The 21,198-nt window shown below is 45.5% G+C and overlaps 2 protein-coding genes across 6 annotated transcripts in view; one reads left to right on the top strand and one right to left on the bottom strand.

The window, feature by feature from the left end:
- The first annotated feature begins 39 nt into the window (after positions 1–39).
- On the top strand, positions 40–1,482 carry LOC105691916 (transmembrane protein 234 homolog). The gene is made up of 4 exons (XM_020855836.3): positions 40–388; positions 556–707; positions 830–989; positions 1,097–1,482. The coding sequence occupies exons 1-4, from the start codon at positions 373–375 to the stop codon at positions 1,183–1,185; spliced, it is 417 nt and encodes a 138-aa protein (XP_020711495.1). The 5' UTR covers positions 40–372; the 3' UTR covers positions 1,186–1,482.
- Positions 1,483–1,672: 190 nt separating this feature from the next.
- The window catches only part of LOC105691908, a 137,815-nt gene continuing 118,289 nt past the window's right edge, over positions 1,673–21,198 (bottom strand). For 2 of the 5 annotated variants that reach the window (XM_025746596.2, XM_020855828.2), the window contains exons 4-8: positions 6,154–6,369; positions 4,269–4,429; positions 3,953–4,170; positions 3,588–3,860; positions 1,673–3,512 (exon numbers count right to left, since the gene is read on the bottom strand). In XM_025746596.2, coding sequence (XP_025602381.2) covers positions 3,319–3,512; positions 3,588–3,860; positions 3,953–4,170; positions 4,269–4,429; positions 6,154–6,369 — 1,062 coding nt within the window. In that variant the 3' untranslated portion in view covers positions 1,673–3,318. The remainder of the gene's footprint in view (positions 3,513–3,587; positions 3,861–3,952; positions 4,171–4,268; positions 4,430–6,153; positions 6,370–21,198) is intronic. The other 3 variants (XM_012410728.4, XM_048649328.1, XM_048649330.1) reach the window with 3 other exon arrangements.

The following is a 21,198-nucleotide window of genomic DNA, read 5'->3' as shown; positions in this document are numbered from 1 at the left end:
GAGTCACTTCGACTTGACGGTTCGATTCATAAAGGAACGTTACACACGCGTGAAGAGTGGAAGGGTTGAGCGTGAGCATAAATACTCAACGGTAAAGGGCCATTCATGAATATGTCATTCAAAAATTCGTGAAGTGGGTTTAGATCACTGAAATAACTTCAGTGGGTTAGATCGTTCAAAGGGGTGGCTCAGACCAATCAAGAGATTGTTGTAGTCTCGCAACGAACGAGGGGATGATTCAGAACCATTCTTTCTTCAAAAGTTGAAGTGCTAAATCGCTTTACAATACACGATCGCTCGGATATCATCTTTACTGAGAATAGTTGATGCAGAAGCTACCGCTATCACATTATCCAAATTCATGAAGTTCTGATGGCAGTTACTATTGGTGAGAATGATCAAAGTCTGTAATAGGCCTTCCTTGACTTGTGTATGAATGAGATCACGATTGTTATCTATTCCTTTGAACGAATAGAGGTTAACAATTGCAAACTACATAGTTCAAAAACTCAGTGGGCGATGGCTTTTTTTGTTAAATTTGGTTAAATTTTACAGAGTCTCTCGTTTATCTAGTGATCGTTGCTTTACTATGGGGTGCTACTAATCCGTTGATTAAAAAAGGATCCCAAGGCTTGGATTCTGTGAAAGCGGCCACGCCATGGGGTCAATTTGCTAAAGAAATTATATTTCTTGTCACAAATTTAAAGGTTTCTATATTTGATTAAAGCCTACCGTGCAAAGTCCGTTATATTTCCTCACCTGAACAACGAAAAACTATCAAGGAAATCAATACAGAATCTGTGGATTATCGTTCATTTACTGTTTTCAGTACATAATACCATTTTTATTCAATCAATGTGGTTCGGTACTATACTTTTTGGCACTGCAAAATGCAGACTTGTCCCTTGCTGTACCAGTTGCAAATTCTCTAACCTTTGTTTTCACTGGTGTAACTGGATGGATCTTAGGTGAAGAAAAATCACATATGAGTAAGTGAAGACTTGATTCACAACTCATCTGGTCTACATTACGTGATTGTGATTTACTGATAAATCTCCAGTCACTCTTTGATGCGCTCATATTTTTCATTGTCTAGTCACCTATGTTGGTATGATCCTGATATTAGCTGGGACAACGTTGTGTTGCCTAGACAAATTGGATGCTCCTGAGGAAACACTAAATTAGTTCAATTAATTGGAGAACCATCAATGCTCAATATCATAACTTGTCAATATGGCCAATCGAAATCTTGGACAATCAACCCAGTATATTAGATATCTCATCATTTCGGAGACAGCAATGGCAGTTCCATGGCGACGTGTTCGGTATCCGTCCATTCCTGTGCGAGCCAGAACTACTGGTTAGTTGACTTTTTACTATCAAAAAGAGTTTTGGATAATGTAACAAATATGAAAACTTGTACGTTATTTTGAAAAAATTCTGATGCTTAATTTAAAAAATAAAATATCGATTTTCACTAAAGAAGTCACATCACCTTTGATACCTCCTCCTTGGTCACAATATCTAACACTCTTTGGTCTTTTTTTGTGTATTCATACTGGTTACTTTTGCTAGCAGCTTCCTCACCGCGACCTTTTCCGTAAATAACGTAGAAAACTTTGAGAACTGTACAGTTCAAGTTGAGACTTACAGGACAAACTTAAGCTAGATATGAACTGGAATTACGTTTATTGTTTAATCATGTCAAAGTGTTACAAAAGATAACGTGTTTTGGAGCACACTTCTATTCAACTTATTTAACATTCTCTTCTTACGATTAGCAGCACTAACAGCTAGATTATTTTAATATTCAATGTAAATTTAACAGTTGATCATTATATTATATCGTTATGGTATTTACATACAAATTTAGTTTTTCGGTATATACACACGCATCTAGCACCGATCCGGTACAAAACGAATCAATCTTGCGGATATTGGTATTCAATTCACCGGTAAAAATAAAATTATGACAAAATTTCGTCACCATTTCATGGTATTAATTTTGGTACTATTGTTGCATTTAATCAGTTACGATTATCCCAGTGATGATAAATTACGTGTATGAAACTAAGTAGTAGACTCAAAGAAACGTTAGAACTTACATTATATTAGTACAGGTATTTACAAATGCTTACTAAAGAAAGCTGTAGAAAAAAACTATAAACAACGGGTGTATAATCGCTAATATTTAACGTAATTACGTTACCTCTCTGCTGTCTTTAATTGTATCCTTTGACAAGCGTTACATATAATTCAAATAAGATGGCAACATAGCCACTCTCACGGAGTGTATTCAGCACAACTGGTGAACGATGACTACACAACATGGTATTGTAGATTAGTGACAAAGGCACGCTTACATTCTACGTAGATGATTGTTCAGTAATTTTGATTTATTAATCTGTTAAGGTAGAGTACATTTACATGCTTACAAGAATGGCACTCTAATTCACGGTAAGTGAGAAAATTATACTTGGAAACATGAAATTCAACAATTGCATTCAACGTAAATAAATGAGACGAACGACCTCTGTCAATATTTTTCAATGTCTAATATCTGGAACAGCATTTCATGCGAGCGATGAAATATTTTAGTGACTCGTGTTAGCGACAAACAATTTCGTGATATAAATCACTCATCTGCTAAAATTTACCTCCGTAAATTTAGCAGAGAGTGAGGTAGCAAGTGATACGATAAAAAGTGCACGATTATATCGTTAGTACGTACGTTGATAGTAATTCAATATTATTACAAATCGACGCTGCTCAACATTTAACGAAAATAGAAATGTTGAAAAAGTTTTGTCGGCTCAAGTCTCAATTTTGATTTACTGATTCCGTTGATTCGTAATTATACGGCTTTTTTATTACTTCGAAATCTGATGCGTCTTGCTGAAAATGCATTGCTTCTTCTATTTTGTTCTTTATCTTTGCACGTGCGTGTGTATACTGTACTCCACGAGGGTTTCTTCGGAAGAAAAAGCCGTTCGATAAATTTTCAATTTTATTAACAGTATATAGCAGTATAGCGAATAACGATCATTTTAGACTATTTCGTAATTAAGGTAATCAAGTCGCTACTTTGAGAGCTACCATAGCGTCTGTTCTCGTTATAACGGTTGACTGTTTATCCCAATCATTTTTACCTCTCGCTTTCAAATCAGCGAGAAATCGACGGTCATACATTTATTTTCGTTGATTTACATATAATATGTATAATATCTTGCGAAGGATAGTTGCGACGTAATTATTAACCGCTTAAAATTACGCATTAATTACGAAAGACAAGACTAGCATTGGTCGTCGGTGACTTTATTAGGCCCTAGATTTTTTGGTCTTGAGCTTGAACCATCCTGCGCTCTTATTCGGATCGCGTGGAACGGAAGTTGACCGATTTAAATCAGGTCTTGAACTACCGCTCCTCGATTTGTTGGCCAGGGACTCCGTAGAGACGGTTCTGTCCACCTTTTGCTTGTCCTTCGGCTTCAATGTGCTGCGACTGATCGTACCTAAGCAAATTGAGTCAAGTTCAAGGCCATGCATTATGCGAAATCTGACTCCATATTTCCAAAACCCTAAATTACCTGTCTTGGAAAGATTGTCCCGGCTACGGCGGGCATCTTTCCCACGACGACTTAGCGTTTCTCGGCTCCGATGTCTTCGGCGCATAGTAGCGACGGGTTTTTGTTGCTGTTGTTCATAATTGATCTCGAAGGGTTCGCGATAATGTCTCGGTTTCCACGGTGCTAGAACGCTAACGCTTCTGGAAACAGTTCTGGTCTGCGGTTGCAATGGTCGGTTTAGTTCTTCGCGGCTTGCCGCTCGGCGTCTCTCATTTGGTCCGGGTATTTCTCCAACTGCGTAAAAGGCCATCGAAAGTTGGTAGAATTAATTTTTTTTTCTCCATCGACGCGCACATGCGGACACGTGGGTGAAGGAATTCGCTTACCTGTTGCGGCGTGAAGATAAACGACGGACCGTTGAGATCGCTGTGAATTTTGACTCTGCTGACTACTGTCCCCGGTCGTGCTCTCCCCGGAGGAGAGTGCGCTCTCGGCCAGCCGGGGGGGCTTCCTCGGAGGTACCGTTAGCCCCGAGCTGGAATGGCTTCTCGAGTTGGTCTCATCCCGTCTCAAGTTGTTGGCATGGTCGTCCGCTCGTTTATTTCTGCGAAAGGATGCCACATAAATGGGCGTTACAGACCCGCGCGAAAATCACCCTAATTCGAGCTCGAGCTCGGTCGTTATTATATTTCCTCTGATTACCTGCGCTCTCGATTCGACGAAACTGACTCTTGGTCCGTGTCTCCGAAGAACCGGAGATTCTTCTGGACGGAGACCCGCTCCGGCGCTGAAGACGCTCCTTCATCTTCGGTCCCGGTCGTTAGAATTTCGCTTTCAGGTATTCTCGGCTTCTTGTCTACCTGCTGAACAAGAATAGATCATTTTATAAATCACGTAAATGGTCTGAAAAATTGGTCTATTATCTCGCTCGTATTATACCTCCTCCGATATGTACATACAATACACAGAGATACGGAGAGAACTTGGTTGCACGCGCGGCTGCACGATGATCGGTCGAACCGTTGACTGTTACTTATTAGCTATCGGGTATTGCATTCGTTATAGATAATGCGGGAGATCAATTCTTCCGAGGCGATTTCAAACACTCTCCAAGTGCGAGGCTAAGTGCAGTCTCTGCCTCGGTCAGGTACGTTCATCGGTCAACGATCGTGACGTAAGGACGCGAGGCCCGGCTGACGGGGCCCATTAGGATAGAACAACCACCAATTACCAGTTTGATTAAAAGCTCACCTAACTCCGCAGTCTGTGGTTTAATTTAATCACGAGATTAAGTATATACACACAGACCGTCTATATACAGTCGAGTCGAGTACACCGTGCAGCGCAAACCATCTTCGGGTCAGTGCCGAACTGATCACTTCCTTCGATCGCTCCTCGCGATAAACCATCCGAGAAATTCACGAATCGTGACCTAACGGATTTTTGTGCTTTTTTTCCGATTCTCAAGACTCGCGAAATCGATACCCACATTCTCGAGTCTTTTTTTTTTTTGTCTCTTTCAATAGACAATTAACAGAAATTCCCTATTTCCAAAGTTGTTAGAATTAATTTCGACGCAAAGACGGGATTAGATAGTTTTCGGCTACAATGATTTTTAGAGACCTCCTGTAACACCGGGATCGGTAGTCCATTGTCTCAAGGATCGTTGTTACGATTGTCCCGATTGTTGTTATTTCATAAACTTTTTTTAAGGTATAGATTACGCGTTACGTAATATCTGTAGAGGCCCTCATTCCATGTGAATTCTGAATCTGATCCGGAGTCAACGAACGGAGTTTGGTGTTGGGTTGGCAAAATCGATCCCTTCGAGGCTTGTTTAACTTCATTCTAAAATCAGACGCGCGCGGTCGCACTTACTTAACCGCGAGGAATTCGCAGGCGCGATATTGCATAACAGGAAATACCAGATACGGTTGAAAAAAAATATCCGCAGCGACAGTCGGTCCACCTACATTTGCCTGGACGTTTGCTATACACAAGCAGATGTAGACCGTCCACCTGACATCGATGCAGAAACTCCGCGGCGTGGACCTCGCCGCCGGTTAACATCTCGACTCTATCCTCCGCCTCTCTCGGTTTCTTTTGACCGCAAGTTATCTCCCTCTCTCTCTCCCATTCCGCGTCGCTTTCTCCATCGAGTTTGTTTCGTATAAGGCATAAGTATACCTGTTCCGAATCGAAAGACCGGATTCTTGGTTGCGTAACCGACTCGCGGTGTTTCCTAGGGTTCGTTACTCGCGTACGCCACCGATCCTCCGGAGATCTTTAATTACGCGATTCACGCGTCGCCCCCCCCAGTTCTCCACCGAGTGACGAAAGAATTTATTCTCGGGATGACGTCGGAGGAACGAACGCACCGACGGGGCCGGCACTCGATTCAAAAGTTGCATCATCGCTACGGATAACCGTTACCGATTCCATCTACAAGGTCGTCCGATGAAACCGACACTCGATAAATTCGAGTGGAAAATCTACGGGAGGGTTGCCCAGCGTCATGGGTGTCTAACGATCAGGCGGAATGATCGGGATTCCCGAGAGTGCGGTAAAATTAACCGTTGTTGCTCACTTTTATGTTCGATTTGGTTTTCCTCGAGAGGGACTTGAACCATCCCTTGCTCTCGGCTTCCCTCGGCTGATTTTCTCTCGTCAAGGTATTTTTCGTTTCGCGGAAGGGCTCTTCTTCTCTGGTGAGTGTTCCGGTGGACTGGGAGAGCCTCGCTGGTCGCGGGGGACTCGGACTTCCGCTAGGAGTTGACAGCCGTCTACGTCTGCTGTAGTCCTCCTTCGAACAGACAAACATGTTTCGTTAAATAACTCGAACCATTTAAAAATGAAACTAACAATAAGTAAGAGTACAGTCGACCCCAGGGGGTTCTTATATGGAAACTTCATTACTTAAGAACCGACTGCTCGAACATCGACGCCGATACCAACGGGACAATTATAGGTAGGAGAAAGTGGTACATGCAACTCGGACACGTGTTTTTTTTTGCGCGATTTGTCAGACCGATGTATATATATAAGTTATACCTCGATCGCCGCGTATATGTTATACCAACCGGTCGCACTCCTCGCACGGTGGTACGAAATACCATCTAATTTCCAAAGCGTCGAAAAACATTCTTTCCTTTATGCGTTTTTAATCGACATCTTTGCGAATGCGGCGGACGAAAAATTGTTAAAAAAATTTCTGAAATCAAGAGAATAACATCCGTCGAGTTCAGGCGAGAGAGACGGGTAGTCGAGCGCTATAATTCTCAGCGAGTGTTATTTCAGGGTTTGAGTGTTCCCTGGCGAAAGGGCCACGTTACATTATCCCGCGGGAGCTTGATGTATACGCCATTAAGGCAGTCGTCGTTTCGACCATAGCGCGGTGACGAGGAGACAAATGGAAGGATGGCAAGTGTAGATCTTCGCCGTGGGTGGTACCGACCTCCCCCGAGGATTACTTCTTACTTCTTCTCTTCCTCGTTAAAGTGTGCCGAAGGGGGACCAGGGTGGGTAGGTAGGTAATGACGGCTCGCCTCATTCCCTGATTGCCCCCGCATTACCCGGCTCCGCCGGGTAATAACTCCTCTTCGCGAGAAAGAAGACACCGTCCTCGTCCCCCCTCCCTCCCCCCCCCGCGCGCCATTTCCCAGGGTGACGCGTCCCGCACCCTTCGCGAAGCGAAAGAAATCGCGACGTCCGTTCCGTTCCGCTCCACCCTCCCTCCCCTCATTTATTTAGCCGTTTTTTTCTCTCCTTCCTCCTCCGAGTCACTGCGCGGTGGTGATCGGAGTCCTTCGAGGTTCGTAGTTACCAACTATAAACTGTTAAACGACTCGCAATGAAGAACCGATATCGCTGAGGCATCTGCATAGTACAAGGCACAGCCGCAACAACAATATCCTTCGCGGTTCCCATAACGAGTACAGAGACCGAGTCGGGAATATATACCCGCGGGGCATTGTGACCCACGCATCGTCCCGTCCGACACCCCACTAAGGGCCCTTTCGGGACGGCGGAAGAACGAGAGGACTGTTGAAGCGGCGAGGAGAAGGGCTGGCTGGGGCGTACGTTCGCCTTCCTCGGGGAATCCGCCCGGCGTTCCGACCGTCGACTCCCCCGCGCCTTCTTAGCAACGGTGCGTGGGCCGCCACGGATTGGGCTAGGTCGGTAACGTAAGCACGTAAGCCGTACGGCGTACCTGTACCCTTGTATATATTACACACCGTGTATATACATCTCTCTCTACGCGTATGTATACAAGCGGTGTATATACGTGCGCAACCGGCGAGTCCCGACAAATAACTCTGCAACGTTAAACCCGCGGACTCGTACCTCGGCCGGAGATTACGCATAAATATTTCGCGGCGCGCGTTTTATGACCTCGATGTTCCCGAGGTGGACCTTCGTCCGTCTCACGCCGCGCTATCGAAGTACGAAGAGTGGTAGAAAAAAAATGTCCCAATCTTTGGAGCGATCGATAGGCGCGGCGCGGCCGACTCTCGACCGTGGGTACGAACTTTATCTTCACTTCCATGAAATCAGTTTTCGAAACGCTCCTCGGGGATTTTCCTATCAGTTTTCTAGGTCTAGCGCACGTATCATTGTTAGCGCAGCGTCGAGATTCTCCGTGAGATCAGTCGGGATTCAACCTTCTGAATTAACCCGAGCTGCAGTCCCTCGCGACGGAGACGTATCGAAGCGCGGACCGCGTATACTTTACCTGTGAGGTCACGCGAGGTGAAACGGTGTGCAGAGATTACAGGTGTACGTGCGGACGGAAGTCGTCGTTGCCATTCCATCGACAAAAATTGGCTGCAATTATATTTCGGATCCGTCGTACACGTGTAACGTATACCGTATTCGGTATACCAGATAACAGTCCGCGTCGCCGAGGACAGACGCAGAATTCAATGTCCACGTGGAACGCCCCGGGGCCGACGTAGTCGCCGTAATAGGGCCACCCTGTCGGTCGGGCGATTATCGTGGATCATGTCTACGACCCGTGGTGTAAAAAAATGATGAAAGCTGTGCTGCACCGGTAAACGGGGAATTTCGTGTACAATCACAGCTCTTTCACCGGGTATCGGTCCGGCTTCCGACGATTTCCGTGCGGTTGACGCGATCGCGCCGCGGGAACGTGCGGGATTCTTCGTTACAGGATGCGTGTAGGTAACGGAGCAGCGCGCACGGAGTCGCGACAAAAAGTATCGAACACACAGCGGAGACGACTGCCGTCGTGAAGAACGGGGAAAAGCGTCTCGAGGAGAGAAGAATATAGAGGAGTAATAGAAGGAGGAGAGTCGTTACTCCGATGCCGTTCACCGATGGACGGGATGTGGTCTGGCACGGAATGTCCGGTATAACTACTGTAGCATCGCTAGCCAAACGACAGGCTGCGGGGTGTTTTTTGGTCAACTCGAAACGTAATTCCAGCCGGAGTAATCTTAAAAATGCACCTGAACGAGGCACGTGTTTTGTTTAATCGCGATTCTCAATCGCGGTGGATCGTTGTCGTGAAACTATGCGCAGGATGTGCGCTTCACCCGTTTGCCCGAGCACGGTGTGCACGATAGAATGTAATCCTGGAAATCCGTTGTTTAAAGGACGCGGCGTTCGTTAATGAGTGTCAGGGCCGCGAGTGCTCGAGGTGTCAGGTGCTCCGTGTGCGCTACCTCCGAGACATCTGGTCCAATTAAGTCAGTTTTACGCTCGACGGGGTTTCCGCGACGCGGTTCCGCTTCTCGAATCCAAATTCATTACCGACGTCGGACTTCCGTAGCGTACGTCGTCGGCCGTCGAGTTTCCGCGAGCGGGAAATTGGATCGCCGCGGTGCAGCTGCTGAAAGCGCACGTGTCGCGAGGATACAGGGGATACAGCCGGCATTCCCCGCTGAAGAAGCAAAAGATAAGAGAAACGGAGAAAACTGCGCGGAATTCACGTCCCGATTATTACAGCTACCGGCCCCCAGACTTTGATCAATCGAGATGAGTGAATTACGAGAAGAAACTAATTTCTGTGAAAGGGGAAAAAAAAAGTTCCAGGACAAAGTCCTCGCGCGCTAGCGGGTTTATAACAGCGAAGGTCATCGTCGCGTACACGTTACCGATCAGGTTCTTTGAACGGTGACATAAAGAAGACGACTGTGATGTTGAAAGCCGCGGACGAATAATGGGCTCGGTATGAGGTAATATGAGAGGTAGGTACGTACGTACGTACGAATGGAACGAGTAATTAGTTGGCGGTTGCAAGAAGTTTCTTAGCGAATCGTGGAAATTCGTCGATTCGACGCCCGTTCCCGCTTAATCTCAACGTAGGAATCTCTCGCTCGAGCATCGCGGAGCACAAGGAACGGGTATACACGCGCAAAGCGAGCAAAAGGGAGATATCCCTATACTACGCAGAAGAAATGAAACGAGTCGCGATTCGCTATCGGGGTGGGTTGCTCGCGGGTAATAGAGCTACAGAACGGAACGGCCCGGTCCGCTACGGTGCGGCGGAAAGTATGTACATCTACCGCTGTGTAGAACTCGCAGAACAGCGGCAGCAACGGGGCAACGGGGCAACGGGGCAACGGCAGCAGCGGCAGCAGCAGCAGCAGAAGCAGCGACGCGGCATCCGTTCTTGTCTGTGTGTATACCGACAGCTCTCTGGCTTCTTTAGCCGAGCCCGACGATCCACATTGACCAGTTGGTTCTGAAGGCCCGCCGCTTAGATACGCCGGTAGTTACCGCGGAGATGCATCTGTACCCCACCCCACCCCACCCCACCCCAGCCTTACTTACCTGTTGCAAAGTTCTCGAAGCCTCGCGGATCGAACCCGGCCTAGAACCGAACGGAGCATTGCGCCGAGTAGAATGGTATCGGCAAATTGCAATCGCGACCGCCTTGTCGGCAACTCCCATTCCACCGGGGCAACTAAAGTATCTGCCAACCCAGAAATGCTGCGAATATCCGGGATTATTTAGGATTTAGAACGACCGATCCGAGACGGGTGGGGGGGAATCGATCCGGGAACGAGATTCCGAGGCGAGATACGGGGCCGGTGTTGATGATCCTCATTTCCGCAACGTATACCTATACATTCGAGACGCGGAAAAAGGGTGACAACGTTGTACGAATCGAGAGTGTAAGATTGCGGTACGTCTTCATTTTCGTCCTTGGTTCGAACCGGCCTGCCACGCGATCGTTCTCGTTGACGTCCGGCGATCGTTATTTATGACATGCGATTCACCATTGGCGAGAATGTGTGAGCCGGGTCGAACAGGTGGCTATTGACGGAGTACGGGGTGTCCGGCCGAACGAACGCTGACCGGGCACACGGGTTTCTCAATGGTAACTATTTGAGGAATCTCGCGATCTCGCGCTTGAACCTCGCTAACCTCTTATCTATCTCTAGCAGCAACTGCAGCTCCGGCAGCTTGGCTCGCCCCGCCTCGTCGTCAGGTACGCGCGGTTTAAAACCTCTAGCTGCAATGCAGTTCGTTTCGCCAGATATTACGCCGTCCAGGCGATCTTTAACCGACCGGCCGGCCGACCGACCGACCGACCGCGCGAGCTGGACTGTGAGAAACACGACTGCGGAGCTCGGTTTGTGCCGCTATAATGCACCGCAGGGACCGGGGACTTTAACGACTTTTTTATTTATTTATTTTACTTTATTTTACACCATTTTTATCCACCTTTATTTCGAACCGTCGTCCCTCCTCGGTGTCGACTTTACACCCGATAAAAAAATACCCCCCCCCGCCCCCGCCCCCGCCACCGTACCGACCGCAGCCGTACGCAAGAATTTATCGAGGGATGCGTATTAAAAATATCGTTAATGAGAATCCGAGGGAAAAGTGATCGCGCGCGCCGAGATCGCGATTACGCTATTGGGAATCGGTCGACGTTTGCAAAACTGCGGCCGAAATTCGAATTAGATCCAGCATCCGAATCTGAGGAGTTTCGTAACTATTACACGGTCGATCCCCGTGGCCGGCAGTTTTTCTCGTAGTTACCCGCGAACTGGTTCTCGCGAAATTACGCGATCACGCGCAGCATCTTTGAGGGCACCGGAATCAACTGGTCCGTCAGGTTTCAAGGTGGAGAAAGAAAAAATCAACACAGCGCAGACGAGTATCGAATTTATTGCCGTACCCATAGATCTGCCTCGAGTTATTTGAAAAACAACAAAAAGAAAAAAAAAAATTGCACAAAATAAAAAGGATATCGGAAATTATCGTTTGCTCTTGCCGTGCGGCGCTGATAAAATACGTTAGAATTATTATTACCTGAAAATTAATCGTTATATAACACGACGCGGCGCACCGTAAGTAGAATCGCTTCATTAGTCTGTAAAGTTTTAACAGCTTCGAATTAAAACGGAACCCGAATCTCATCTGTCTCGTTTATACAACAGTCGCACTGACGGTATATCATTATTTTATCGCCTTCCGTCGGGGGCAATATAATTCTATATCATTCGGATATCATAAATCCTCCCGAAGGAAAGAAATATGGTTTTCGCGGGCCCGGTGTCCGCGCTATGAAATTTGCATTTTTTCCGTTACGGAATCCAAGGTAGTCGAAAAAAATGATCCCGACGTCCGTCATTCGCGATATCGAAAATCTTGCGAAATCTCATTCTCCGACTCCTGCAGCGCGCTCGGCAGAAGGAATCACCTCCGCATGGCAACCCGATATCGTACCTCCGCTCCATTGAACTTGATTTTATTACCGCACTCCTCCACGTATACGTACGTACGTAGGTCGGACATATAACCCGGTGAAATAATAACTCGCTCGGATATAAAGTGTAATCCGTTTAGCGAGTCATTGGCACGGATACGGTTCGCGGCGCGAGTAGCGGCTATGCAACGGCGGGCGAATCGCCGATGAAATTTTCTAGGCACGATCGGAGGCCGCGTCAGACCCGGGTGAGAATCGAGATGTAATTGTTACCGAGCGCTAGTTAGAGCCCGAAGATATCTTCGCGTGAGTTATAGAGGCGCCGGTAATAGATGTGGCCGTCAGTTCTACGCCGAGCTTCCTCAGCAATCACGAAAGATATACCCCTCGCCTCGCGAGTCCTTTATTTGTTTAACTCGTAACGGCCGTGGGCAGTGACGGGACGTTTGTTCGGCCTGAAAATATATATATCTATATATATATGTACACAGATGTCTTCCTTTTTCTTAAATCAACGACAATACAAGCGTCGAAAACGATCTTTGCCCGTCATCCTGTCATGGTTGATAACTTCGGAACGGAGAAGATCGCACGGTACGCCTATAGGTATACCTGTAACGTAGGTACAACTTCGATCCGGCGGACCTTCGTGGGCAACGGAGGGAGGTGGTATTCCGAACCGCCTCTACCCACACCGCATTTTACCGATGCATTTTCTACATTGTATTCAAATACAGAGATGGTAATTTTTAATAACGCTCTCCGCCGACACCTGCGCCGTACGCAACTACCGACACGAAACACGTGGGCTATATACGAGCGTTAACGAACGCATAAATTTCTTTTTTCATTCCGTTCGTAAGGTCTTCCGTTTGTCCTTTCGTTCGAGATCGGATGATCGCACTTCCCAGCGATACTTCCTCGACGATGTCGCACGAAGCTTCCGACGATCACTTTTCTCGGTATTTCGAAGCGATCCGAAACTGGAGACGAGACTTTGAACGTTCGTCGTGCGAAACCGTCCGAAAAGGTGTTCGCTGCTCATCCATTACGAGATCCCAGTCTAGCGTAAAGATGCAACGATTGAAATCGATATACAGATAAAATCGTTCGTCAAATGCAGAAGCGGTTTGCAAAAATTCACGATCCGTACCTCGCTGTACGCCCTGGAAACGGGGAGATCGGCGCGCGGATAACCGACGGACTATGAGTGGTGAAATTTTTCGCAACGAAATAAAGTAGGTGAATAAAAATTCAGGTTTGAATGAAAAATAAGCGAATTCGGTATAAAGGAGAAGCCACTGGATCTCGTTTACGAGACGAGGAAGGAACTGTAGATACGTATATACGCGCAAAAAATACTCTCTCGGTCTCTTCCACCGTCGTAACAATAAAGTCTAGAAACTTAGAGTCGACGGTTGGACGGAAACTGCGGTCAGCGGATATCTGTTCTTTCGAGATCCGAGTCGCTTCGGATGACGATCACGCTCGCGAATCTATATTGTGTATTAAATTCGCCTAGACTCGAACTAAACGCCGTGGGTCGCGGCTGAAACAACTTCTTCTCTCTTGTAGAAAGATGATGCAAAAGCGTGGAAACACATCCGCCGTTACACAGGGGCGGTAAAATGAAGACGAAATCCCCGCGGGATATAATATATACTCTACATGTAAAGAAGATGACGGGAGAATGAAATTCTCCTATTATCATCGTCCGGATTCTTCTGGCTCTCCGGTACAATAGGAAAGATCCGAGAGTCCGATCCGCGGAGCGCGTAGAAGAGTATCGTACTGTTATTTGTTCGCTGCAATACGACCACGTCGGAGATCAAAGAGCCCTGCGTGTCCGAGATATGCCGGACCCCGGCGTAATATCTTGTTCCGTATTATTGCGGGCTCTCCCTTGTTAGATGGATTATTCTATTACGGAGATAGTCAAATGCAACGGGGAGGGGGGGGACTCGTATAACACAGGCGTATACATAGAAACGTACGTACGTACAAACGCGCTGAATAAAGGGATCTCGAAACCGTATCAAATACCATCAATTTTCCGTAACCGTTCGATATTTCGAACGTTTTTACCCCACCGGTTACGCGCGACGTGCGACGATGTGATCGAAAATTGAACGGAGAACCTCCGTACGTCCGCCAGAGGTCAAGCGACGTCGGATTTTCGTACGAAAATAATCGTCGTACCGGACCAGCGCAACGTCGTCGCAGCTACACATGGATTAATTAATCATGAGCTAATCACATGAGCAGCTTGATATTGCCGGGATCTGATAGACCCGCAGTTCGTATATATGTATGTATACGTATATCGTGAGCATGAATATGAACCACCGGCGCGGCGTGTTAATGCGTTCGCTTAAAAACGGAGGCGTATAGAAATCTAGACCGCACTAATTAGCGTTTCATAAGAGGGTACTTGAGATTCGAGCGAGTACAATGAGCCAGGTTCCTATCGTTCGCGAATCACGGTATACCCGATCGCGGTTGAGATTCGTATTTCCACCGCATGAGCTGTTATAACACCCGCAACGATGCGAAGGCGACGTCGGTTTTCTATTGGTTTGTTTAATTTTTTTTTGGTATCAATTTTTATTTTTATGCGTGGAGCGTATTTCTGAAAGCTACGATGTATGGCGCGAATTGCGGATTTCGACGTTCTCCATGTTTGAAATTTTTTTTTTAATTCTTGAACATTGGATCGTTCCCTCTACTTCAATCCTATAAATTTCGAAGTGGCGAATAATTGACGATAACTCTATCAAATTTATAGAGAGATGAATTTAGATTCCCGAGATCAAAATACATCAGAATGGCATGTAAAAAAAATAATTCATTTTTGACTCCAAAATCGAAAAAAATCCAAGGGGTCAATGAATATGGATTTACAAACTTCATTCGATTCCCATCATCGTTCGGTAGTACAATTCATTCATTCTGCGAAGTCCAATCGGCCCACAAGCGAAACGTAACGCCACCAATTAGTACACATTCGTTTCGCTGCACACGAATTTAGTAAGTCGTATTTCGAGTTTCGATTCATCATCAAATTTTTAGAACAGGAATTTCGTTGCGAAGTTCCTGATTCTGCAGGTTTGATGATCGACGCGATCCGTGCCTCGTTCCTACCGCACCGGACCGATGATGGATCTTCGTTAGAATTGCGTAATACCGAGGTGCGCCAGGGGTTAACTCAAATTAGGTGTTTGCCTTTACAGCTCATCGGAAACTCAGCGCGGTTCTTCGCATCTCGCAGAATCGGGCTGTGAGAAAACATTAAACTTTCGAACAGAGTTTCGCGTGTTTGGACAGAGATTTATTTTGTAACTTCGCAAAAGACGTCAGTCGATCGATCCACGAGGATCGATATTCGACGCTTATCCCCCATTGGAACACCGATTCGTTTCATGTTCCCTAAATAGTACAACTCAGTCAAATAAATGTTATACGACGCGATGACTTCGACTCGAGCAATATTCCAGTCACGCAATTAGTTGGGCGTGTCGCATTGCGATAGTCGAATCTTCGCGAGTGAACGAGTGAAAAATTTTCATTCTTCTTTCTTCTTATTTCAATATTATCAAGTTTTACGGTAGATTTGACACCCCGATACATTCCGATCGGTCGACAGCTCGAGCTTTCCGCTGCGAGTGATGGAATGGTGGAATATTTTTTTTTTATTCTCATTTCATTCAGAGTCTGATCGTCGATACGCCTTCCCATTCTGTCAGCTGTCGACTTGCTTTTTATCGTTAACATCGTAACGGTACGAGTATCCCTCGCCGTTATCGCTTCTATCGCGAGCTCGAGTTTGGCGTCAGAAATCGAAGAGCGATACGCGCGTAACGAGCGGAGGTAATTGTATTAATAAAACAATCGAAATGTGAAAACGAACGTTGATTCGGTTCACGGGTAGGGTATTGTTGGCTCACCTTAATTACATCTCATTTCGCACGGCTTAACGATAACCGCGACGATATTATACACGGGAATTTCGCATGCGACTAGAAAGTTGAAAGATTCACATAACCGGCTGCTTTGTTAAATGACTTATTTATATGAAATGGAGCAACTCTTCCACGGGCACACCTCCCTACCTACCTATATTAATTACATAAAACGAAATGTGTAACGATCGTCAACGTAATTAATAATACGCGATCACCACGCATACGTTGCGCAATTTATATCATGCGATCATGAGAATTCCCTTGATTCTTATTTTTTTTTTTTTGCCTTCACGCAAAGATACTTCTGCCATTGAGAATAAATCGTTCATTTTTTTTTCGTTGTTGGTGTATAGTATTCGGATCCAGGGGATGAGGAGGAATCTCGAGAAATGAATAACGCGAATTTTTGAGTAATTTCGGATACGGCGCAACCTCTGAATTAATATTCTAGCGGACAGGGACAGGCATCCAGGTATATCCGCACGATATTTGTCGGGCAATCAGCTTCGCCGATCGTTTGACTCGACTGTAACCACCGCATCGAGGAGGAAAGCGATAGAGGAGAGGCACGCAACTTACATACGTACAAGACCGTTTGCTCGATGTAAATTATTTCAGAGTCGATTGTCCATCATGAGCGCAGCGACAGGTTCAACGGTAAGAAGGTGAACGTATACAATTATACAAACTATAAGCGTATGAATATTTAAAACACACGGCGAATATGGACCATACATCGGCGAGGCGTGTATTGTCCATTGCAATTATTTATCGTATATCTCAACCGTAGCGATATACCCGTACGGCTGTGTATGCGTGTGACGTAAACGCGTTGCAAAATTTAGTGCGAAGTACAAACGGATCTGCGGATCTTACGGCGGTGAACGGACCTCCGTGTTCGTTCGTATATTCGTGGGCAAACAGGTGTTCCAGGTGCCCTCGGGTAATTATTATCCCTCTATATGAATAAATAAATCTTTTACCAAAAACGAATGCAAGGGAGGAGATTCAAAGTGGGTCTACGACTAAAACCAAACGATATGTCTTATAATTTTTCTGCTCCCAACAGCGAATAATCGATGATTACTCGATCGATTGCATGAGTAGATGATTCTGGCTTTCAGATTTGGATTCCTGAGCTGATTATATGTGAGATTACTCTTGAAGAACGAACAAACAATTCGATTTTTGGGCCAAAAGTAAAATAGTTTAAAAATTGATTGTATTACACTTTTCTTACGTATTTTGACCTCAGGAATCCGAATCTGAAAGAAAAATTAATCTATCTGTAAAATTGACCGAGTTATCGCCAATTTTCAGCTTTTTGGGGTCAAAAATATAAAATTCATTTTTTAGTCTATCTTAATGTAATTTGAGCTCAGGAATCCGAATCCGGAAGAAAAATTGATCTACCTTAAAAAATGACCGAGTTATCCTGACTTTTTCGCATTTTTTGGTACAAATTTGAGGATATCTCGAAGGGAAAAAATCGTAGCTCAATTTGGACAACGGATTCGTGTTCCTGAGGTCAAAATACATAAGAAAAGTGCCATACGATCAATTTTTAAAAATAAAAATTTTTGGTCAAAATTTGAAAAAATCGTAAGGGGTACCCCTTGGAAAAATCTCAAATTTTGGCCGAAAATTTTTATTTTTTAAAATCGATCGCATGGCACTTTTCTTATGTAATTTGACCTCAGGAACACGAATCCGTTGTCCAAATTGAGCTACGATTTTTTCCCTTTGAGATATCCTCAAATTTATGCCAAAAAATGCGAAAAAATGGGGATAACTCGGTCATTTTTGCAGATAGATCATTTTTTCTTCCAGATTCGTATTTCTGAGCTCAAATTACATTTAGATAGACTAAAAAATAAATTTTATATTTTTGATCCCAAAAAGCTGAAAATTGGCGATAACTCGGTCAATTTTACAGATAGATTAATTTTTCTTCCAGATTCGGATTCCTGAGATCAAAATACGTCGGAAAAGCATATTAAACCCAATTAAAAGAGTGATTTATTTTCTGCTCAAAAATCGAATTTTTTTTTGGTTCTTCAAGAGTAATCTCACGTATAATCAGCTCAGGAATCCAAATCTGAAAGCCAAAATCATCCATTCATGCAATCGATCCAAGTAATCATCAATTATTCGCTGTTGGGAGCAGAAAAATTATAAGACACATCGATTGGTTTTAGTCTTAGACCCTCTTTGCTTCGTCGCAATCTATGCATGGGTCGAAATATTCGAATTTCTCGGTCTACGAGGGAGCCCGAGCTTTGCTGGAGTCAGGTAGGCACGGGCGCGCGGTTTGTTTTGAGGCGTCACCTCTGCTCAGCCCTAAAGGTCACGTCTCACAACAAAACGCTACGTTGCTGGCTACCTGACTCCAGCTGAACTCGGGCCTCCTTGTAGACCGAGAAGATTTTTCCAAGGGGTTGCGATTTTTTCAAATTTTGGCCAAATAAAATCGAACCATAAAACCTCCGCGCATCGCGACGCGGTATACATATCACAGGTACGTAAAAAAATTATTCTGGATCGACGAAAGTCGCGGGTAACGAAAGATCCTTTGGCGCGCGGATGCCTGCGATTGTTCGCGAGCCCTTTCCCATTCCGTATATAGCGTGAGATACCCATGTGTACGCGAAAGCGTGTGTGTGTGCGTGTATAGGTACAACGGTGCGCGTAAATATTGAGGGGAAAAAAAAAAGAGACGCGATACCTGATTTATGTACGGTGAAAAGGGAGAGTCGTGTAGTTGGGGTGTTCTGCGGTCGCTCGGGACGCAACTAAGGTTTCTGTATCGCAGGTCAGTTACACCGGTTGCACCACGAAAATCTATACAGGACTCGATTCTGCACCGGGGTGACCATAATACACCGACCACAGGAATTGTGTCAAATAAGAACACCCGCGTACACACTCGTATACACGCGTTGTGAAAATAAATACGTTCCATACCGATCGCCGCTGCACCTGCAGCCACCGATTTTACAAAATGACGCCTCGATTTTTGGTCGGAAAATCGGCAAAAACACGGGCGATGCCGGTACGCGATAAAATCGAACGATTTCACTGTTTCCTTTTTCAGTACAACGTCAAATAACCGATTCGATCGATAAGCGTTCGATACGTATAGTAGCGTTGATTGCTATTTGTAGATAATTAAATGCGTTCGGCGCTCGGAAAGTAATTTACAGGGTATACATATATATATATATATATATATAAAGTACAACCGGTTAATTATTATTCAGCCAGTGATTTTACGAACGATTACCACTTTTCTGTGAGAAACACTACTACTTATCGCGTGGGTATATAATATTATAATGTTTATAATAATTCCATAGAGAGGAAGATGTACGGTGGCACGTCCAAAGTTGTTGGTCCTGGTTAGGGGTAATTAGTTCCCTGAAGCGCAGTCGCCACGTGAGCCAATTTCCTCATCTCCAGATGATCGCGCTCCAAGGTGTACGTACGTATACACCGCACGATATACATATGTATGTACCTTACCTGTATAAATATACACGTAAGCGTAGGCCGTTATATGAAAAAAGTCGCGAGTAAGAGGAGCTAGTTGGCGTGGCGTCCGCCATAGGAGAGCACTTAAAATAAATCGACAGAAGCAGCGCAGAAGCAACCACCAACGTTCACAAATGACCGGCGGCAAGCTCCAGCTTTTACCCAACATAACTCAACCAACTACGTACGGTTCAGGCTTCGAGAGCTTTGAGAAGATACGCGCCGCGCATTGGCCGACCTAATGTTTCCCGACATTATGCTAATTTTCTACCGTCGAACCTCGGAGATGTTTGCCCAATCGAACGAACCCCCGCTCGCGGTATCTACTTACAACCGAAGTCGGTCGTTCCTAGAGAACCGCTAACGACGCCCTAGTTTTCATATGCGAGCCAGCCTACCGCGGAGCCTGCACCCCCTTTGCGGGGACCTCCCCAGATTTCGTTACCCGCCAACTCTAACCGTATCGATCGATTTGAATTTCCAATGACTTTCCCGAAAGGAGATAAAATAAACGACGAGGGGGGCGGGGGGGGGGGGGGGGGGGGGTGAAAAATGGACGGACGAAGGTGAATTTGTCCTGTGCGACGACGGTGCGCTTTGGCTACGGGTCGTGCGCGTAACGGGTACCTACTTATTACTTTGTCCCGTATTATACCGATGAGTGATATTATGTGTGTATACCGGTTGCCGCTAGCTCCTCAACAAATTATCGCAATCCCACGTTGCCCGGGATTTGTCGAGGCACGTTCGTATACCTTATTATCGTTATATCGACCATTTTCTGGTTCTCCGAGCCCCCCGGGGGGAAACCATTTACCCAGAGACCCATCTTCGGACGCATCGTAATTAGTGCGAGCGCGACTCGTATGTTCAAGTGACTTGATTTACCGTCTTTGTTGCGTTTGGAAAAGAACAAAAAAAAAAAAACGCAAACAAGAACAAAATAACAAAATAATTTCGTTCGTCGTGCACAGTTAGAAATGAAACATCGTGCGTCGACATCGTACAGTTTTACTCGACGGTTGACGCGCCGCGTTACGAGAGAGTGAGGATAACTCTTTTGTTTTTTTTTTTTGTTTCTTTTCAGTTCTCAGACTGCAGCATCGCACGGTCTTCTTCTCTCGTTCTATAATCATCAAATCTTGAGGAGTTATAATCGCTTAGTCATTTCTCCGAGACATGAGCGCGTAGTCACCTTACAAAAGCGACAAAGTAAATATTAAAATTTTTTCATTTAGCAGGTGCATCGTCATCCTCTCGAGATGGGAAAGCCTCTAGTTTGTACCGCTTCGACTATTCACGTCGTTCCATCTGCTTTATTTGTCTCACCGTCGATTGTTTCGAACTTATAAATTCTCCGCGAGAGAGCTCCGCCGAACCATAGAATCTCAAACAATCATTATCCTCGCTAATTCCTAGAGGATGAAAAAAGGAAAAACGAACACCGCGATCTCTG

This window comes from Athalia rosae, chromosome 2 (assembly GCF_917208135.1).
Source record: "Athalia rosae chromosome 2, iyAthRosa1.1, whole genome shotgun sequence".
Classification (NCBI taxonomy): domain Eukaryota; kingdom Metazoa; phylum Arthropoda; class Insecta; order Hymenoptera; family Athaliidae; genus Athalia; species Athalia rosae.
This window is presented reverse-complemented; position numbering and strand designations above follow the sequence as displayed.